The 21,898-nt window shown below is 35.3% G+C and overlaps 1 protein-coding gene across 3 annotated transcripts; it reads right to left on the bottom strand.

Annotated features, from left to right (window-relative positions):
• Positions 1-1,128: 1,128 nt before the first annotated feature.
• CUNH8orf89 (chromosome unknown C8orf89 homolog) lies at positions 1,129-20,996 on the bottom strand. Of its 3 annotated transcripts, none has more exons than XM_039332055.1 (8): positions 20,802-20,996; positions 12,105-12,156; positions 10,198-10,355; positions 8,373-8,523; positions 7,534-7,602; positions 4,637-4,744; positions 3,667-3,731; positions 1,129-1,396 (listed from the first exon to the last, which is right to left on the bottom strand). In XM_039332055.1, exons 1-8 carry the CDS (start codon positions 20,875-20,877, stop codon positions 1,257-1,259), a joined length of 819 nt encoding a protein of 272 aa, XP_039187989.1. In that variant the 5' UTR covers positions 20,878-20,996; the 3' UTR covers positions 1,129-1,256. The 3 variants fall into 3 exon arrangements, with proteins under 3 accessions (XP_039187989.1, XP_039187990.1, XP_039187991.1); XM_039332056.1 differs by having other exon boundaries at positions 8,373-8,520; positions 20,802-20,988; XM_039332057.1 differs by lacking the exon at positions 20,802-20,996 and adding an exon at positions 20,497-20,776.
• Positions 20,997-21,898: the final 902 nt, after the last annotated feature.

The raw sequence follows: 21,898 nt of genomic DNA, 5'->3' as shown, positions 1-21,898 counted from the left end.
GTTTAAATACAGAACACTAAAATGAAATTGACTGCATACCACATCCAGCCCCTTGGCTGTCCCTGTCTCGCTCCTATGAGGTAAATTAGATATTAGAAATTAAATGTAAATAAGTAAATAATTATGCTATAATTGTGTGCAATTAAATTCAGCCTGTTGGTTTGGTAGTCCACAACAATTTTTCATGGGGCCCCTTGGGAAAATCAATTGCCCATTCCTGGGTGCTATGCTTTCATAAATGTGCTATTCTATAATTAGTTATTTTTGAGTTGCTAACAAGTCAGTTTAAACTCTAGCATTCTTAATGAAATAATCACAATGGGTCTTTTCATATATTAACAATGGCTTGTTGAATAAACAAATAGCTGATTTCAGATAACATAGTAAAATAGAATTAAATCACATTGCAGATTATGGTATCTATCCCGAGGCTGCCTTAGCAAGCTTAACTATGGTGTGCATGAATGCAGCCATTAGCAATTAAATAGTGGGGAAAGGAGAAAATGCCTACAACTTCAGAAATATGTTCAGGATTGAAAGATCTGAAGCAGCTAATAATTGCAGGAAATAGACAATAAATATTTCCTATTTCTTGTATTCAGCATATTCTGGGTTTATTATTAGGTTTATGATCTTTGCATTATTGCAAGCAAGATCTATATAGATAGTTTTATTTATTTATTAAATTTCTATGCTGCCCATCTTGCTATCCAAAGTGTTATAATTTAATAAAATCAGTTTGCTGTAGTGATTGAGGCATAAAGTTAGAAGCCAGAACGTTGAGTCCCACCTTAAACACAAAGCTGGCTGGTTGACCTTGGCCAATCACTCAACCCTAGGAAGAGGAGGTAGTGGCAAAATACTTCTGAAACAAAACAGTAGGCAGTCTCCAAGAATCAGAATAAACTTATTTGCCTACTTAGATGAAAAACAACTTACTAATCACAATGACTAGGTTTGCATAGTATTATGGCTAGGTCATGGCTGGGAGTCTGAAATCTTAAACGCTTTGTAGCAGGTTAGAGAAGGTGAAAGATTAGATGAGAGGTTGAAAGTTGGGTTTTTAACCTCCCATTTTGAGTAACAGCAGTTTTAAACAACTCAACATTGATTTGAACAATGACAATATATAATTGACAATACATTTATTAAGCATCCATTTTTTCTTTAACTGATTCACTGATCAACACTATGTTAAAGGAAATCAAACAAAAACATCTAATTGCAAAGGAGCCTGCTCGTTGCATGATAGATGTCTATGCCTCTTGTTTCTTGGTCTTCCTTATTTTTCTGGTTTTCTCTTCATGAATTGTTGTGCATTCAAGAGCAGCTAAATCAGCAAGCCTCTGAAGGAATTGAGATGGGGCTCCATTGACAGGATCAGCAAATTGGTAATCTTAAGAGAAGAAAAAAGATTTTACTTGATTGCCTATTGTTCTTATTTAATGATACAGGTCTAAAAACCATTTGGAAAATACAGTCTTTGGGTCTGTAATCAACTGAAGATTCCAGTGATATGTTCCAGTTCTTTTGGCCACAATAGAGAAATGGTTTACCAGTGCTTAACCCCTCCCTGCACAGCTATGTCTATGGGCCTACTTTGATCATCAGAATGTTTTCTCTCCCATAGGAGCTACACTTTACAGTATGGGGGAAACAATTCTGGATTCCATTCCTTGCCCATATTTTAGAGAGAGTAATATTCAATACTGAATGTAGAAACAGGAAGAAGACTTCACAATGTGTGAGAGGATAGGTTGCCTACGGAATGACTAACACCTGTGTTGCTGTTGTCCCTTTCAAGCCTTGCAGAAGTGTATACAGTGGGGCAAAAAAATATTTAGTCAGCCACCAATTGTGCAAGTTCTCCCACTTAAAAAGATGAGAGAGGCCTGTAATTGTCATCATAGGTAGATCTCAACTATGAGAGACAAAATGAGAAAACAAATCCAGACAATCACATTGTCTGATTTGGAAAGAATTTATTTGCAAATTATGGTGGAAAATAAGTATTTGGTCAATATCAAAAGTTCATCTCAATACTTTGTTATATATCCCTTGTTGGCAATGACAGAAGTCAAACATTTTCTGTAAGTCTTCACAAGGTTGGCACACACTTGCTGGTATGTTGGCCCCTTCCTCCATGCAGATTTCCTCTAGAACAGTGATGTTTAGGGGCTGTCGCTGGGCAACACGGACTTTCAACTCCCTCCAAAGTTTTCTATTGGGTTGAGATCTTCCATCAGCAACGGCATTGAAGATGAAACGTGGCTGGGTCTTTCAGCATGACAATGATCCCAAACACACTGCTCAGGCAACGAAGGAGTGGCTTCGTAAGAAGCATTTCAAGGTCCTGGAGTGGCCTAGCCAGTCTCCAGATCTCAACCCCATAGAAAACTTTGGAGGGAGTTGAAAGTCCGTGTTGCCCACGATACATGGCCCCATTCATTCTTTCCTGTACACAGATCAATTGTCCTGGTCCCTTTGCAGAGAAACAGCCCCAAAGCATGATGTTGCCACCCCATGCTTCCCAGTAGGTATGGTGTTCTTTGGATGCAACTCAGCATTCTCTCTCCTCTAAACACAATGAGTTGTGTTTCTACCAAATAGTTCTACTTTGGTTTCATCTGACCATAGGACATTCTCCCAATCCTCTTCTGGATCATCCAAATGCTCTCTAGCAAACATCAGACGGGCCCGGACATGTACTGGCTTAAGCAGGGGGACACGTCTGGCACTGCAGGATCTGAGTCCCTGGCAGCGTAGTGTGTTACTGATGGTTGCCTTTGTTACGTTGGTTCCAGCTCTCTGTAGGTCATTCACTAGGTTTCCCCCGTGTGGTTCTGGGATTTTTGCTCACCGTTCTTGTGATCATGTTGACCCCACGGGGTGAGAACTTGTGTGGAGCCCCAGATCGAGGGAAATTATCAGTGGTCTTGTATGTCTTCCATTTTCTAATTATTGCTCCCACAGTAGATTTCTTCACACCAAGCTGCTTGCCTATTGCAGATTCAGTCTTCCCAGCCTGTTGCAGGTCTACAATTTTGTTTCTGGTGTCCTTCGACAGCTCTTTGGTCCTCATCATAGTGGAGTCTGGAGTGTGACTGTTTGAGGTTGCGGACAGGTGTCTTTTATACTGATAACAAGTTCAAACAGGTGCCATTAATACAGGTAATGAGTGGAGGACAGAGGAGCCTCTTAAAGCAGAAGTTACAGGTCTGAGAGCCAGAAATCTTGCTTGTTTGTAGGTGACCAAATACTTATTTTCCACCATAATTTGCAAATAAATTCTTTCCAAATCAGACAATGTGATTGTCTGGATTTGTTTTCTCATTTTTTCTCTCATAGTTGAGGTCTACCTATGATGACAATTACAGGCCTCTCTCATCTTTTTAAGTGGGAGAACTTGCACAATTGGTGGCTGACTAAATACTTTTTTGCCCCACTGTAAGTAGGAAACAGTGGGAATAGTGAGCAGTGAGTACTAGCTTTTGAGTACTTGTATGTTGCCAAGGGACCTATGTGGTTCTGTTGGCCGTCTTGGGTTTTGGAGCCCACTGACTTGGGTATATATAAAAGAACCTGTGATGATACAATGAAATACAGTGAATACTAATTTGCTTTATTTTTTAAAATAAAGGCAGAAGTAGGAAATGCCTCTTTTACCAGTTCTGTACTTGGGCCTTCCTGGAAATGAAGCCAGTCTGGAACACTGATTGTGTTTTTTCAACCTATGAATGTGCAAGAACATATTGAATAGCATATTTTAATTACCAGTAATTATCTGTTTGTATGAAGTCAGAGGTGTGGAAGGAAATTAAAATATTGATTTAGTAGTCATATACAGAAATATTTCTCATTTTACATTTTAAATGGTACTGTATTCTTAATAAGTACTGAAATTGTAGATTGAGATACAGAACTATCACAGAAAGTCAAATGCTGACATACTACAAACCATTTTGGAGGTTTAATATTGCTGACAATAGTATTTTTACTTAATTAGAATATTTTCTTTAACATTTATTGATTACATTTTCATTCTTGCCCTTATTTCAGGAGCTCAAAATCATTTAAATTTAGGAAAAAGACTCACTATCCCAAAGTCATTCAGTGCTTCCTGGTCAGTGGGATTTACTCCCAGATCAGAGTGTAACATTTAATCAGTTCTTATTTGTTTGTATAAAGAATGTTTGTGATTTTTATTCAGATGCAGTACAGTGTATTCCCAAAATTTACCAGATATAATCAGTCAAGTATGAAAAGGATTTTTAAGATTTTTTTTTAAATCTTAAGCTTTTATTTATATCACTAGAATAACTCCTAAATTTATAACAAGTGACATGTGAAATCTGAATTGTTGAAACCAAGCAGCTATGCTACTATATTATATCTCAATCACATTCAAGCACTTAGATAATAGCCTAGTAAAAAAAAAAAACCTAACTTCCAGCATTACACTACAGCATGCGTCTCAAACTCACCATGTCATGTGACGTGATGTATTGTGACTTTTTTTGCATTGTCAGCAATGGGGTGGGTACGGTTTCGGTATGATGAAACCGGCCCGTGGGCCAGCAGTTTGACACCCCTGCACTAGAGAGTTAGCTATATTTGCCCTTTTAAACCACCTTACCTCACAACACCCAACTCTCCAGCTTGACAGTGTGGTTCAGAGTTCTTCAGAGGTGCTGATATCTGAGGCACCTCTTTTTTGTTTGGGCTTTCCATGGCAATGTCTCCCCTACAAAGAATGATAAATATCACAGGCGTGAGTGTATTAAATCTGTCTTCTAAAATCACTTATTTTTCACAATGTGTTATGTGGAAAGTGCTTATGGCCCTGTATCTTCTAGATCAGTGTTTCTCAACCTTTGCAACTTTAGGATGTGTGAACTTCGACTCCTAGAATTCCCCAGCCAGTATCTTACGCTTGTTAAGGTTGAGAAACACTAATCTAAATATTTGAACTATGGCCCCCCCAGAGTGCATAACCAACTGGCAATTGTGGCTAAGATTAAGTACAATTGAAATGAAATAATATCTAGAAGCACCAAGCAAAGTATTTGAGAAAACTGTATTATGAGCATATTCAATTACATACAATTTATATTCTTTACCATATCTGATACTTTAAGCTATACTGAATTCAATTGTGACCATCTCCCTAATATTTGGTACTGCACAATAAATACCAGCTAAAATATTTGGTAAGGGCACTTTATGCTGGGAAGCTTGAATAGATAAGATTTTGCCTTGGAGATAATGATTTCCACAAGGTAACCTAGATTTCTGATAACTATATAGGCAAGTCCATATAGTTTTCTTGGCAAATAGTCCAGTTTGCCATTGTTTTCTTCTGTTTTAGTTTTGATTTTCCAGTCCAATCTACAGCTCTGGAATTTCTTGGTGGCTTTCCATCCAAATACTAATCAAGTTTGATCTTGATTAGTTGATTAGCTCTGATTTAATTACATCAGCCACAGTTGGTTAGGTGCTGCCATCTATTGGATAAGTCATAATGAGCTATTTCAAAGTACCACTTTTGTATAATCTTTAATGTACAATTACACAACTGATGAAGACCAGGATGCACTTTTATCTTCCAACCACAATTATTAGAAAGGTGGGTTAAACTGCCAATCATTAAATTTTCTGGAACTTTTGAACCAATAGAAAAAATTGCTAAACAGGTAAGTTGTTTTATGGCCATTGGCAAGACATAGCAGCGGTGGAGCCAGCAATGTTGGTGGAATCCGGAGGCATTGGATTTTTTTTTTTTTTTTTTTTTTTTTTTTTTTTTTGGAAAGCTGGTTCATTACCAGCATACCACTGGCCAGACCCATGACATCTGAAATACATTTTATTTAATTTGACAAAGCAACAGTTTTGTCTCTCCAACACTAAATGAACCTTAAACATATGCTGAAATCCAAGAGAAAGTAGTAATATAACTCAATTAAACTGACGACATGTTTTGAAATCCTATTTATGTACTTGTCTTCCCCTTGTTTTCTATATTCTCCTTTTCTCAAAATATTTTCATATCTAGAAGTTTGGCTGCAATGGTTTTATTTAAAAAAACGTGAATTTATAGAACATTTATTTATTGAATCATGTAAAAATACCAACATTAAACTCAACAGATATTAACAGATTTTTATTAAAAACACTATTTTTAACAAAAAATGAGAATAACATTTTAATTTTTTGCAAATATCTTCAATATCTGCAAGTTATTTGATTTTGTGGACCCTCCAGGGTCTTTGGACCATACTATAAAAAATGCTGACTTCGATGGTTACAGCACTAGTAATAGTTTTATTTATTATGTGCTTATCACTAACTGCAATACATGAAAGAAAACTAAAAGAACACATTTCAATTTATCATAAAATAAAATAATATGAGCCACTTTTGAAGTAGAAGGCTCATAACTGTTTAATTAGATCAGACCAGAAAATGAAGTCTACAGGAAGACCAGTACTATACTTCATTTAGATTGGTTAAAATAAGAGAATCTTGCAAGTCAGTTTATGCTTTACCTCTCCTCTTTATGCCTCAAAGACCTAGGGAGATGCTTGCCTGAGCTGCTTATGAATATTATCTTGCAGGACTTAAGAACTTTTCAGTCTCCAGAGGTTGTGGGTACTCCAACATTGGAGGTTTTTAAGAAGGGATTGGACAACGATTTGTCAGAAATGGCATAGGGTTTCCTGCTTTGAGCAGGGGTTAGACTAGAAGACCTCTAAGGTCCCATCCAATTCTGTTACTTTGTTCTGTTACTCAGCTTCTTTATCTAGGTAACAGTTCTTACAGATTTCTTGTTCTGTACAATAATCTATAAAATACCTTTTATATATTTAAAATGACAGGTAATTTTTTTAAAAAAATAATAAACCAACTCCATTGGCGCCCATGGAAAAGAAGAATGATCATGTTTTTAATTTTTTAAATGATCTGATTCCAAGTATATAAGCTACCCTTTATATTGGCTTTTAGAACAATATATACCAGAAACAGACTGTCTACTTCAATTGCTTTTATTATGCCTTTATGTCAGCTCTGATTCCTGGCAAAATCTCTGAAATTTTCTTGGCAAGCTGTTTCAGAAGTAGTTTGCCATTGCCTGCTTCTTAGGACTGAGAGAGAATGACTGGCCCAAGGTCTCCAGCTGGCCTTTTGCCCAAGCTGGGACTGGAACTCACAAGTTTCCTATTTTTTTAGCTTGGGGCTTAACCACTACACCAAACTGACTCTTGATCTTAAGCTTTACAGGCTTGCAGTTGACCCATTTGAGGAACGAAGAAGAGTGAAAATGTTAAGAATCAGAACAGATCTTTTCAGTTCTCTGAATTCTTCCAAAAGCAACTGTCTCCTCCTAAAAATGACAAATTGTCCTCACCCGTACCAGTGATATTCTGGGGCTGTAAAATAGGTATGTAAGTAATATATGTGGCCTACAATTTGTTCACATAAGGAACATAATATTACAGTAAAACTAATTCCTTTCAATAAGAAACGAAGCCTTACCTGCTTTTGTAGTAGCCTTCAAAAAGCAAATATAAAGGTGGCAATCTGGAATCTTCATTACTATCAGAGCTAAAATGATGAAAATAACAATAAAGACTAGTATAGCAGCTGAAACACTTAGGAAATTGACAATGATGACTTACCAGTGTCCACTTCCTTCTTTCCCTTTGATTTACCCAATAGAGTAAACTTCTACTGATTCTAGACAGTAATGAATATTGCAAATTAGCTTTATTGTTGCCTTAGCCAGGTGGTTTTTGAACTGCTATCATTTTAGCTTATTGAATGTTTTATCACAGTCTGTTTGTTCAGATGTTATTTTAACAGAATTTTAATAGTTTATTATGAACTGCTTTGGGTATAATTTACTGGAAACTTGGTAAGAGTAAAAGCCTTAAACTGAGGCCCTTTATGGCCTACATATTATTTCTATTTTTACTTTTTTCTTTAAAAATAATCAAGCATTAGGACCAACTCCTGGAATATGGGTAACAATCTGAATATATAAGAAAGTATTTTACTCAGGAATAGCATCGTGACAACAATTACAGTGACTCTGGGTGCTAACCCTTATACTGCTCTAATTTCTAAAAACTGTCATAATTAACATCAGAAATACAAATAGTGCGATAATGGGATCATTATTGATCCATGCTTCATGAGAGCTGTTCATACCCATTCTTTGTAAAGTATTTTGATGGTATCAAATAAACTATCCAAACAGGGATAATTTGGAAATGAAATGGCACTTATGATTCTGTAAATTATTCTTTGCAGTGCAATCTGAGAAATAACATTTGCATATTCTTCATATTAAAACCCAAAGTAAAGTAATATACCTGTTTGGAAATTGTTTAGCACAACTTTGTGTCTTTTGTATAACAGGAAGGGGGTTTGGTATTGTAGGATATTTCTCCATACTCTGAGAAAGACACGCCATTGCAGTATTTTCATTGGAATCACTCAAGTCATATGCAGAAACATACTCTGCTTAGGGAAATAATTCAAAATAGGAAACATGAAACATCACATCAAAACTTCAAACAATCTAACCTCAATTATAAATGCATAGAAATCAAGCACACTGAAATCAATGGGAGAAATATGTCCAGGATAAATAAGGACATGGTTACCTAGAGATACGTTCAACTTGGCTGTCTAGGGGAAAAAAAAACCAAAACTACAACAGAAACAATCCTCAACAATGGGAACACCTATGAAATCATATTTAGGTATCTAAGTGCTTAAACCAAAATAGAAGAAACAAAAATTAAAAGCTGTCTTCATCATAACAATTCCACATTAGAAACTTAGACACAGAATAACATGTTCCTTATGAACTGCACTGCCAGTTCCCGTCATCTGCTTTAAACACGCAGACAACTGCAACAAAAATATAAACTCCACAGAGTTCAAGTAAGACTTACTCCCAGGTATGTGTATATAAATATTACTTACAAATGTTCAGGTTGTGAATTTTTCCTAGTGCAAATCAATCTAGCCACAACTCTAACTTAAAAGGTCTCACTAGTCGAAAGAAGATGGGAAAGAGTTAGCAGTGCCAGAAACTAATCCTTTCCCACTCACATACATCCAAAATGGTGGAACAAAGTATTAGAGATATACTTGAAAGGTCTTTAAATAAAATTTGCCAATTCGTTGAACAGCTGTGGTCTAAGGATGATAAAAAATCCTCTCAAATTACTTAGATGCAAACATTTGGAGAATGCTACCATAATACCAAGGCAACTTCACAAATAGTTGAAACTTCACAAGTAATTGAAAAGGCAGAAAATGCAGAGCAGCTCATTGCAGTTTTGGAAGAACCTAATATTAACTTTCATTATTATGATGTAAATAAACTCTCAACATAAAGAAGAAGAAAAAAAATGTGACAAAAACATGCAATTTTGACTTTGCTTTGTTGATTACATAGATTGCTGTTACAGAAATGGCTAGTTATATAATAATAAGTAAAAACAAAAAGTTGAGGCTAGAGTGCTTTTATTTTGTACTGTGCTAAAAAGAGTCAGAAGTCAATACTTTTTTTTTCTTTTCCCTTCTACCTCACATCTTCTCTTTCCCTTTTCTTTTCCCTCTCTTAATCTCTTATTTCTATTTTTCTTTGTATTTTATATATTAAATAAAATTATTAAAAAGCTTTTACTCATTATGCTTTTTATGCTTATTGGATTTGCAAACAAAACAGAATTATGAACAACCTTTCAGAATGTAACCTGTTTGTAACTAGAGCACTGATTGTATAGAACTACATCCTAAGTAGATGAATCTAAATGTACAGGTATCCATCTCAGAATGCCGTGAATGACAATATCTTCAAACATAAGGAAAAAACCCTCCAGAAAAAATATAGAAAATTTTAGATATGCTAATCTTAACCATATATTGCTAATATTACTATAGTTATTATTTAACCTGTTAATATAACTGACTTATTTATACAAAAGATTTATATATTGCCTTTAGTCCTGCTTCTCAAACAATTGACAAACAAATGCTCAAATGTAGATATCTGGGGAAGAAAGACTCTTTGAAATATTTTAAAAATATGTAACATCATGACAACACCTGTATAAAAATATACAACTGGATTTAATAAGTATTTTAACAAATTTCCTGCAAAATTGTTATAATATGTTTTACCTTGTTTAATTCTTTTTGTCTTTAAACATGCATTTTTCCAGCTATCCATAAACGGTTGACTTTTAAATAATTTTCCTTTATGATCCAGGAATTTATGGTCAGGTGTCAGGAATGGCAATTTTCTTTCTTTTGGAATTGGCTGGAAAGTGATATCTTTCCTATTTCAGACAGCAAAATGGAACATCACGGGAATATGTAAAAACAACAAATAAGTAATGTTTTTTCTAATGTTATAAAGCACAAATATATTTCAGATAAACAAGTCACTAAAGAATCTCTTTACAATGCTACCTTTCATTTGAAACACACCTTCCTTCAGCTTTCGGTAACCAAGGTCCTTTCTTTGAGTGGGAATATAACTTCTGGAATTCCAAGAAAACAGGGCCAATGAAGGATGAAATGCTTGCCAATAGATCTGAAGGGACCAAGTTATAAAAAACTTCCCTAACTAACTGATCATCCCTAAACAATATTGATTTGGCTAACTGACAGGTTCTACACACTATCATGGGTGGTTTTAAACAATATACTTTTAGGAATCTGTTTCTGTATCAATAGTTTTATGTGCAACTCCTAAACATCAGCCATTGTACATTAAAGTAGTGTGGAAAAACTTAAAAGTTCTTGCACTTTGTATGTAACCTTGTATGTAGTACGTACGAAGAACTTTTCAGGCATTTAGTAAGAGTAGGCAAGCTGACTTTCAGAAATTTGGGCATTACATTTTTAGTTAATTCATTGAGGAAGTTTAATGACTCACTTTAGAAATCATGGGTCTTAGACAAGAAATAATTTTCCAAAAGCAAAAGATCGTTTTATTAAAGAAATAGATATTACCATTGCTATCACTGTCTTAGCTATTGATTCTTTTATACATGTTTCATCTTTAACATTTCCAAATAAGTATTTCAGTTTGTTCAATTTCCCTCTACCCTAAATTAGCAAATGGTGTATCCCAAATGTATTTATCTACCAAAATATCAGCATGTTTTATTAAGAATAATTATAATAAATTCCAAAGTGCCAGAAAAAAGGATAAAGAACACGTCTTTATCAAAATCATCATCAAAGAAAAATATGCTACAATTTTAACCTCCTGACCACATTCAATAGAAAGATACTTTACTGATAACTTCTACCTAGTATTATTTTGGTTCAGACATTGATTGATTGATTACTGTATGTACTAGCAAGTGTTGTTAACACTTAGACAGATTTCCTTCATGACATTGTTTCAGATCTTCCAACAATGTACTCATTGATCCTGTAACTAAGTCTATCCTGCTGCTGGTCATTCTTTACTCTTCTTTCTTTCACCTTTCCCAGCATTAGAGCTTCTCCAGAGAGTCAGTCTATGCATACTGTGTCCACAATGGGATAATCTGACTGGGAACTCTGGGTGGATTTGTTAAATGATCCATTGATTTGTTTTCTTGGCTGTCCATGTATTCTCAGGAGTCTTCTCTAACAGCGAAGTTTCAAAAAGTGCCCAAAGTATTCAAGTATTCTGCTTTTAAACAAACCAACTTTTGCTTCTATGGAGTGTCATGTGGAATATGATATTTGTAGGTATAGACCCATCATGGCATTTGAGTGTCATTTCCAAGACCTTCACAGATGTTTTCTGCCAAGTACTAGTTTGCAGTGTATTTCTTGATCAGACGTAGCAAATAGTAATTTAGAAGAATCTCATGCTTTCATACCACTTATCTTTGAGTCCATCTTTCTATCCCACTCACTTATTTAAAAAAAATGAATTGTCTGCCTCAGTTAAGAGGTACAAATATATTTATCTGGAAATGCTAGATTGGAGTAGATTAACAGTATGGTGTTTTCTATAAAGAAACAATAAGTCATTTTAAAATAAAAAAAAAAGAATTTAATTAACCCTGGTTTAAAATACTTACCATTTTGGAACACAAGAGATCTTTGGGAGCTTGCCATTATCTACCTGTAAATCTGCAATGAAATATTTTGCTTTCATTTGAAAAATGTAAAAAATCATTACTTTTTAAAAAATCTGTATTGGGGAGAAAAGTAAATATTTTATAGAATAATGAAAAAAGTATTTGTATTAAACATATGTTATAATTTTTCCCTTCTTTTGTAGGAGCAAATAATTCAAATCAAAATCTGATTAGATATATAGGTAAGCAAAGGGGAAAAGAGATATTTTATCAAATGATAGCTATGATTTTTCTTAATAACAAAACACTTTCTGTAGTATTGGCATCCCAAAGTAAATATTATAATAATATGGAACATTAACTAATTATAATTAATATAGTATGTAATAATAAATTTGCAAGTACTAGAGAAAGAAACGAAAACATTCATTTAGCCTATTTATAAAACAAATTTAAATTGTTTAACAAGTCCATACTTCCTGAAATTTTTTATATATCTATACCAATATCTAAATTCCACACAAGACAAAATAATCAAAATCAGTAAAAACACAGAAACCCCAGAATATCTCATTAAATCTTTCTTGCAAGGCAATAACATAACTTTCCCAGCTCTGTTGGTTCCCTGGATAAGGGGGATTACTATTCACATCAACCCTAGCTCCAAATCTTTGGAGGAAATAAAATACTAAATTGGCAATAAAACATGTTGAAATATCTGGGCCATAAAAACAATTGTTTTCCTGAGACCAACAAAGATATCATAACTGGCACTATATGTACTTTTTTTAGGGAGGACATTCCACATCAATACTCAGACAAGGCTGGTCACTCTGTGCTGAACATAAAAGTGTCAAGAGACACAAAAAAGAACCTCAGATAACAAATAAAAAGTTCAGCCAAGCTCATGTACTATAAAATATTATTTCAAACTTCCTATGCTAGGCTTTATACCATTTCTATTTTGGGGGCACTAATTGGGCACTGATAGTATATAGGGTTAGAGCAGGGGTGTCAAACTGCCGGCCCCTGGGCCAGACGCGTCACATGGAAGCCATGCCCACCCCATTGCCGGCAATGGCAAAACCGGCCTGATACGTTGTGCAACGTCATGTGATGTCGCAAGTTTGACATGCCTGGGTTAGAGGAACAATAGCACAGCTATATAAGCATTAGTTACATATGCATAGAGTTGTCTCCAGTTACTTGGCAAGATGTATGCACTGCATTTTGTAATACAGATAGGTTAAGATCATTTATTCAGTGACTAGTCAAGTTACGACAGCACTGAATGAAGGGGACTTATGATGAGTCCTCAGAGTTCTGGCTGTCAGTTTCCCTGTGGTCATAAGATTATGATCTAGGTACTTTGTCCAGCTCACAATTATATGGCAGCAAGCTGTGGTCATGTGATTGTGCTTTCTGACATAGATTGCTGGCTTCCCACAAGCAAAATCTATGGGGAAACAGGCGGGAAATTGGAAGTCACAATAACATAAGGCTCTCAACAACTTGTATGATCCTCATTTAACAACAGCAACAGAGACTGCTGGAATTGCTATCACTAAACAATGCAGTTATGTCATATCAGGCCTTATGTCATATCATGCATTGTTTAGCCACAGACTTCTCAATCCCAATTACTGTCGTAACCAGAGGGTTACGACTAATCTAACTAAAGATTTTCTACCAAGTTTTTAGACAGATCCTTGTAATGGAGGATTCTTCAACTTGTCATATATCTTAACACACACTGCAGAATAAATCCAAACAACCACCACTGAAATCATCAGTTAATTATTAATGGACTGCAATTTGTAAGATTGTTTAAAAGTGTTTTTGTCCTGAAAGGAGCCTTGAACACAATATAGAAATAACAGGAAGGATATGAGATTTTGGTGTTGGTGTTTTGGTTACAATATTATACTATTATACTAGAAAAAGGAAGTCATAGTTTCCAAACTGACCATGATTATTTAACATAATTGTTCATCAGGTAATACAAATAATCCTCACTTAATGATAATAATTGGGAATGTAATTTTCATTGCTAAGCAATGCAATCATAAGGCAGGACATCCCATGATTGAATCCTTTAAATGAGTTATAAGGACTGACATGTATGTGTGTGTGGAAGAGTGTGTGTGTGTGTGTGTGTGAATGTGTGTATAAATGAGATTTATGCCTTTCTGTATGAAATATTTATTTATTAGATTTATATAAATATTTTATTCTCTCCCCAGTAATATAGTATATATTTTACTAGGAAAATTAATATATCCAAATAAAATACTGTATACAGGTAGTCCTTAACTTACAGCCATTTGTTTAGTGTCCATCTGAACCTACAATGGCACTGAAAGAAGTGACTTATGATAGTTTTTCATACTGAAGACAGTTGCAGCATCCCGTGGTCATGTGATCAAAATTTGGATGCTTGGCATGATAGTTGCAGTATCCTGGGGCCATGTGATCACCTTTTGCAACCTTCTGACAAGCAAAGTCAATGGAGAAGCCAGATTCACTTAACAACCATGTTATTGACTTAAGAATTGGATTCATTCACTTAACAGCTGTGGCAAGAAAGGTTGTAAAATGGGGTAAAACTCACCTAACAACTATTTTGCTTAGCAATGGAAATTTTGGGCTCAACTGTGTTTGTAAATAGAGAACTACATGTATAAAACTGAGACACATTCCCATAAGTGATGTGATGCTTAATAATTTTAAATGTGTATAATTCTATTATACATTCCTTATATAGAAGGACTAATAAAATAAAATTGCTGTAGAAGGGAGTAATCAGACATTGGTTCTGGCATTTATATAACCTCACTGCATTTTACAAATTTCCTGCTGGAATGCATTCAATGCTAAAGAATAAAAAGAGGCACTAATGCGGAGAGGAGTTAAGATGGATAGTGTCTCTTACACACAATTACTTAGATGGGATGGTAAAAATTGGCAGTTAAAATCTTTGGAAGATTTAACACAAGAAAATATTATTTACTCATGGTTTCAGTATAGACAAATAGTGGATAGGTAGAAGATAGATCGTAATGTGGGTTTGATTAGAGAAGATGAAAACTTGTTAAAACAAATAAAAGATCAAAGACGAACTCACATTAAGAGAATTTATGGGGTGTTAGTAGAATTGGATTCAGAAACAGAATTAGTCAAAGAATGTATGATTAAATGGGCACAAAATTTTGGCGAACCAGTTCTATTAGATACCTGGGAAATTATTTGGGTGAGGAATGTCAAATTTACACAAGCCCAAAACTTAAGGGAGAATTTTTACAAAATGTTTTATAGATGGCACCTTGATCCACAAAAAATGTCTCGCATGTATCCTGACTTACAGCCTAAATGCTGGAGATGCGGATGTTTGGATGCTACTTACTATCATATCTGGTGGTCGTGTAAAAATATAAAAGCTTTTTGGATTAAGATATGGTGGAATATTCAAAGAATTTTTAGAAGGAGGGTAAAATTTACCCCACAATTGTTTTTGTTAGGTATTGTTATTGATTGTGATACTAAAGAGACTACATTGATGTTAAATTTAATTACAGCCGCAAGGTTGTTAGTAGGGCAATGTTGGAAGAAGGAATCTTTGCCTACTTTGCAAGAATGGTTTTTTAAAGTTTCTTATTTGGCGGAAATGGCAAAGATTTCGGCTTTTTTGAAGGATCAATCGCAAGAGAAGTATTTTGCGGTATGGAAAAAATGGATAGATTTTATACAACATAAGTTGGATATAAAAAAAATATTATTTAGTTTTTTAATAACTTATATTTAATATTTAAAATTTAAAATATTTTATAGACTTTACTTTCTTTTTATTTTTACTTTTATTATACTTTCTTTTATCTTTTTCTTTTTTCTTCTTTATTCTTTTTCCTTTTAAGTATTTTTCTTTTGGTATTTATGTTTTTCTATATATATATTATTGTTAATTATTTTATAATTTGTTTAATTAATGTATTTAGATTTATTCATGGTTTATATCTTTTTAAAGATTTTTTGAAGAAATTTTAATTAAGCCTATATTCAGCTCTGGGAAGGTCGGGGGAGGGAATGGGAGGGTTGGGGAGGTTTGGGGAAGGGTTGTTTTGTTTTTGTAAAATTTTAAAAAATTTTCAATAAAAATGTATTTGAAAAAAAAAAGAGGCACTAATGCTTGGTAGGTTTGGAAGGCAGCTTTACTACTTTGTATTCGGATTGGCAGCTGTAAGGAAAAGATTACACTCTCCTAGCAAAGACAGATTTACAGTGGATCCAATTGCCATATCTTAAGGCTATTCTTTGAATGCTGTGGCTTAATGAGATTTTTCTTCAGAAAATGTAAACTTCAAATCCAGCAGCTTTATTAGTCCAATTCAAAAGTTACCAGCTTTAATGCTTACAAAAACAAGCAGGTTGTTTAAAGCTGCACTGAGATATGAGGATGGTTAATTATGGAGCTACCTGAACTACACCTGGTTATATTCTTCAGCTAGACAACCTGTGCATTGTTGGGTCATTTCAGAAATATTTCCTTAGCATATTTCTGAATGTTTTCAACAATGACAGTTTCTAATGTACAGGTAGTCTTTGACTTATGAATCATTTATTTGGCAACTGTTTAAAGTTTTAGTAGTATATACTGTAGAAAAAAAAGCTTTCAGGTTCGTTTCTCCAGCTGGGGACAAGCTGTCAGCACACAAAAAAATAGACACAAAACAAAGCAAGCTGCCAGAAAGTGGTTTTTAATTCAGAAGCCAGAAAATGTGGTGACACAGCAATGGGTTCTAGACTAGCTAGTAAAAATCACCTAAGTAAATGGTATAATTTATACTCTTTTCTTTCTATTTTAAGTCTTGATGAGATTTGTAAGAAGTGTGTTCTTAATTTTCTAGTCCGGTTTTTCCTGTCAGGAGGATTGATTAATCCTATCACGCAGGGAAGGAAATAACTTGTTGATGAAGTTTTTGTATATGTAGGTTAATCTTGTCATAGGTTTTGGTGCCTGTATGGGGTAATCCTGTTATTGGTTTCTCTGTGTGTACAGTATATAGGGCAATCTTGTCAACTCTTGTTTTTTTGTTTATTCAAGGCTAGCGCTTATCGCTACATTGTTTCTTTTGCTAAGTGTTTCTTGGCTGCCTGGGGGTTATTAACTGAGCTGGGCGGGGGAGGAAGGGAGAGGAGAGAGAGAGAGAGAGAAAAAAAAACCCTTTCTCTGATACTTTTATTTTTCCGGCTTGGCTTTTTTAAGAGAAGGGAAATGGATGTTTCTTTTGGAGCAGCCTTTCGTATTTGTAATAGTTGTTTTTTGAAGCTAGGCTTTCTGCCTCTTTTCCTATTGTTCCTGCCTGTTTAATATTTCTCAAAATTGTTTCTTTTTCAGGGGTAGGTAGGTGCTGACTTCCAATATGTTCTTGATTGAATACTATTAATAATTAATCAATAACCCATCAATACATAGATGGATCTTACCAAAACACAGTAGTTCTACCTGTATAGTTACCAATCTTTCGAACGATTACATTGCTATTACAGCATTTCCTCAAGTTACAATGTTCAAAATAAAGCAATCAACCAAATTAAAAGAATGCTAAAGCTCTAACTTTCGGATTTTGTATTCCAATCAATGCTATCATTCAAATTCTCCAAATCAACAATTTTCCCAAACCACATTTCAAGCTTCCCAATGTCTTTATTTGCATAATCATACCATCCATATTCTTGCTCAGTTATTTCAACTAGAAAGTTCTATTCTGTTAACTTTAGACAATATCATTGTTTTGGCTCCATGGTCAGTCATATAATCTAAAGTTTTTAAAATTTATCTAACAGAAAAATACAGCTGTTAAGAAAAACCCAGTAGGAACAGATCGAAGTCCCATCTATTCTGGCATTCTATTCTCACAATGACTAACCAAACACCATGTTAGCTGGGGAATTCTGGGAATTGAAGTATTTGTATTTTAAATTAACAAGGTTGAGAAGCACTAGTAAGGGTAGTGGTTATCCTCCTGCCTAACCCCCTTTTAAATTTGTACATTTTCTGGCAGAAAGTTGTTTAAAAGAATGTTACTTTTTAATTTGTTCTGAATCTGCCATTATTCAGCTTTATTGCATGCATTCTCAAAAATTATGATAAACATTGTTTCTAAATGATAACATTTTTATACACATGAAAAGTCAACCTAATGATTATAAACATTTGCCATACAATTATTCCTATTACCATTTGCCCCTTACAAATAATTGGTGCTCCAACTTTTTACATTACTTTCATGCTTTACTAAATCAGTTTTGTTACTTTCATTCTGATTTTGCTAAAGCTTCGTTTCTGTCAAGCTTCATTCTGGCAAAATGAAATTTATTTTTGCATTAAGTTTATGTAAAATAAAGTGAATACAGTAAAAAAGTATGCTTAAGCATTGGCATTACATTATTTTCTGCAAATAGTCATCTCTTTTCTTTAATATCTGGCATTTTTAGGCTACAATCCACCACAGTAGTCCTTGAGCACAACTGAGTTAAACATTTCTACTGCTAAGCAAGACAGTTAAGTGAGTTTTGCTCCATTTTACAATCTTTCTTGCCACCGTTGTTAAGTGAATCAACTCAATTGTTAAATTAGTTAACACGGTTAAGTGAATCTGTCTTTGCTTGTCAATAGGTCGCAAACGTGATCCCATGTCTCTGGAACATTGCAACATGATAAATACATGCCAGTTTGACTGTGTGACTATGGACATGCTCAATGGTCATGTGAAAAATGGTCATAAATCACTTTTTTCAGTGCCATTGCAATTTCAAATGGTCACTAAACAAATAGTTTTAAGTTGAGAACTACCTGCACGCTATACTTTGAGAATCAGTCTTCACTGAAAGTTGTTCAATGAAAGTTGTGTTTCTGACTGGTTTCAAACATTATTCTATTCCATGGTTTGTTTTAACTGTAGCTTCTTGAAAATGACTAGACTCACAGACATTGCTAAACCAGAAGGTATGGTTTACATATCATAATAGTTGGACTTACACATTCCAAACTATCCAACACATTTTTACTTACTTTTTATTTATTAAATTTATATGCTGCTCATCTCACTATCCAAAGTGGGCTACACTTAGCGTTTGGGAGGGGCCTGAGGGCAGCAGTTAAGTGAGATGATGACATCAATAAGTAAGGGCAAGGATTTTGTTTTGTTTTTCCTTGGTCTTTAGAAAGTCAGACCTAATTAATCCTTAGATAGGAGACTATAAAAAAATCTGAGGTTAGAAAGCAGTTTGTTTACTGAAATGGCTATATTGACCTATCTGTTTAGGAAGGAACTATAAATACCATTATAAAAAATTAGAAACCCTTTACAGATTTTTTGCTGAAAATGGATAAAAGTAAAGTGGTGATATGGGAATTTACTGATTAAAAAGGGTTGTTTATGGGAAGAAGGGAACCATGTTACATAATGGTAATAACTGTGTTTGCAAGGGCTTCAAAGACGGTTATTTTTTCTCTTTTTCTTTCTCTTTTTTCACTTCCTTTGTATCGTTTCAGCATTTTATATCTTTTTCTTTTCCAATGTTCTCTTTATGTTTCTGTAGTTTTTGATCCTGTCCAAAATTCTTTTTCTATAAAAGTTATACAAAACACTGTATTCAGGACAAGAAAGCAACATGGATACAGTACTTCCCTCAAAATGTTGCAAACCTCCACTATCCAAATATGATTAGATGGGCAGCAAAGAGGAGGTTCAGAAGCTGCCTATCACATATCCCATGTGATTTCTCCATCTGTATTCATAGGTTCGTGCTGTTTTCTGATAAAGTGTAACTACAGGTTGTCCTCGACTTACAACAGTTCACTTAGTGTTCGTTCAAAGTTATAACGGCAATGAAAAAGAAGACTTATGACCACTTTTCACACTTATGACCATTGCAGCATCACCAGGGCCATGTGATTTACATTCAAATACTTGACAACTGGCTCATATTTATGACATTTGCAGTTCCTGGGATCACGTGATCATCTTTTGCGACTTTCTGACAAGTAAAGTCAATGGGGAAGCCAGATTCACTTAACGACCATGTTACCAATTTAACAACTGCAGTGGTTCACTTAACAAATGGTGCATAACTCACTTAAATTTTTTTCCACTTAGCAATATAAATTCTGGGCTCAATTGTGGTCGTAAGTCGAGGACCACTTGTACTTCACTTCCATTCTTTTTATTAAAAATCTTGTAAGGTAGACTCTCGTTGTTACTCCTGTACTGGTTACCACTCCAAACCTTTTTGCGAATTTCCCCTTTCTTTCATTAGGCGGCCCGTCCCCCGTGTAGACCCCCTCGAACTACCCCCCCCCCCCGTCCCGCGCCTGCCGGGCTCCCTCACGCACCGCGTTGCTCGAGACGGGGGAGTTGCTGGCTGCTATTCATAGCGGCCCTTCCGCCGCGCTCCCGGGGGCGAAAGGTAGCGTCTTTTTGCAGAACTTGGGGAGACGGAAGCTACCCGGGACGCTCATGGTCCCCCGCGGCGGCCGGCACCCAAAGGGTGGCGGTATCGGCGGCGGCAGCAGCATTCCTGCCCTTCCGGTTTTTGGTACCGCGATCGCCTGCCAGAGCAGGCAAAGAACCGAGGCCTCCAGTCACTAGGCAACCGGGAAGCCGCAATAAAGAAGTGAAGCTCCGGGTACAGTCTTACGTTTGGTAGGAGGGGAGAAGGTCGCCTCCAAGACGCGGTTTCCTTCTGCCCATAATCCCTGTCCTTCCCGTGGCATTTACAATTCTTATTTCAGTGGGCGAGTACGGTGTTGTAGCTACGCGAAACTGGAGGTCATGGGAGATTGCTAGTAAACTCTTCTTTTAAGTTTCCCGGGGAAAGAAAGGCAGGCAGGCAGGCTGTGTTTATGAAATGGCAGGTGAAAGAATAGAATAGAATAGAATAGAATAGAATAGAATAACAGAGTTGGAAGGGACCTTGGAGGTCATCTAGTCCAACCCCTGCTGGAGCAGGAGAGCCTATACGATTTTAAGACAAATGGCTGTCAAGGCTCTTTCTGAAAGCTTCGAGTGATGGGGCACCCACAAGTTCTTAAGTCAAGCCATTCCATTGATTGATTGTTCTCACCATCAGGCAATTTCTCCTTAGTCCCAGGTTGCTTCTCTCCTTGATTAGTTTCCATCCATTGCTTCTTGTCTTGCCTTCTGATGCTTGCACGCCTCATCTTTGTGGCAGCCCCTTAAATACTGGAACACTGCTGTCACATCTTATCTAGTCCATTTCTCTAGACTAGATATACTCAATTCCTGTAAATGTTCTTCATATGTTTTAGCCACAATCCACCCCCCAACCATCTTTGTTGCTCTTCTCTGTATTCTTTCCAGAGTCTCAACATCTTTTTTATATTGTGGGCACCAAAACTGGATGCAGTATTCTAAGTGTGGCCATATTAAGGCTTTGTAATATGGTATAATACTTCACATGATCTTGACTGTATCCCTCTATCAATGCAGCCTAGGATTCTATTGGCTCTTTTGTCTTTATGATGCTTTATGGAGAAAGGAATTTGGCTTATTTATTTCTATGCCTGTCTTAAAAAACAGACTTTTTCCAGGTCAGTTTACCTAATGTTAAAGGCACAGATAGACATTTTACTGAATGAGTAAAATGCACAGGCATTAATTAAAATACATTGTTTAAAATTAAATTAACTTACAATTAAAGGCACTTGCTAAAGAAGTTCAAAGTTCCCATGAAACACACTATCTATCCATTTAAATTTAACTGTGTTGAAAAAG

The sequence above is a fragment of the Crotalus tigris genome, unplaced genomic scaffold (genome assembly GCF_016545835.1).
Source record: "Crotalus tigris isolate CLP2741 ecotype Arizona unplaced genomic scaffold, ASM1654583v1 scf7180000024445.887990, whole genome shotgun sequence".
In the NCBI taxonomy this organism is placed as follows: Eukaryota; Metazoa; Chordata; class Lepidosauria; order Squamata; family Viperidae; genus Crotalus; species Crotalus tigris.
The sequence above is the reverse complement of the archived record's forward strand: the minus strand, read 5'-3'. Positions and strand labels throughout refer to the sequence as shown.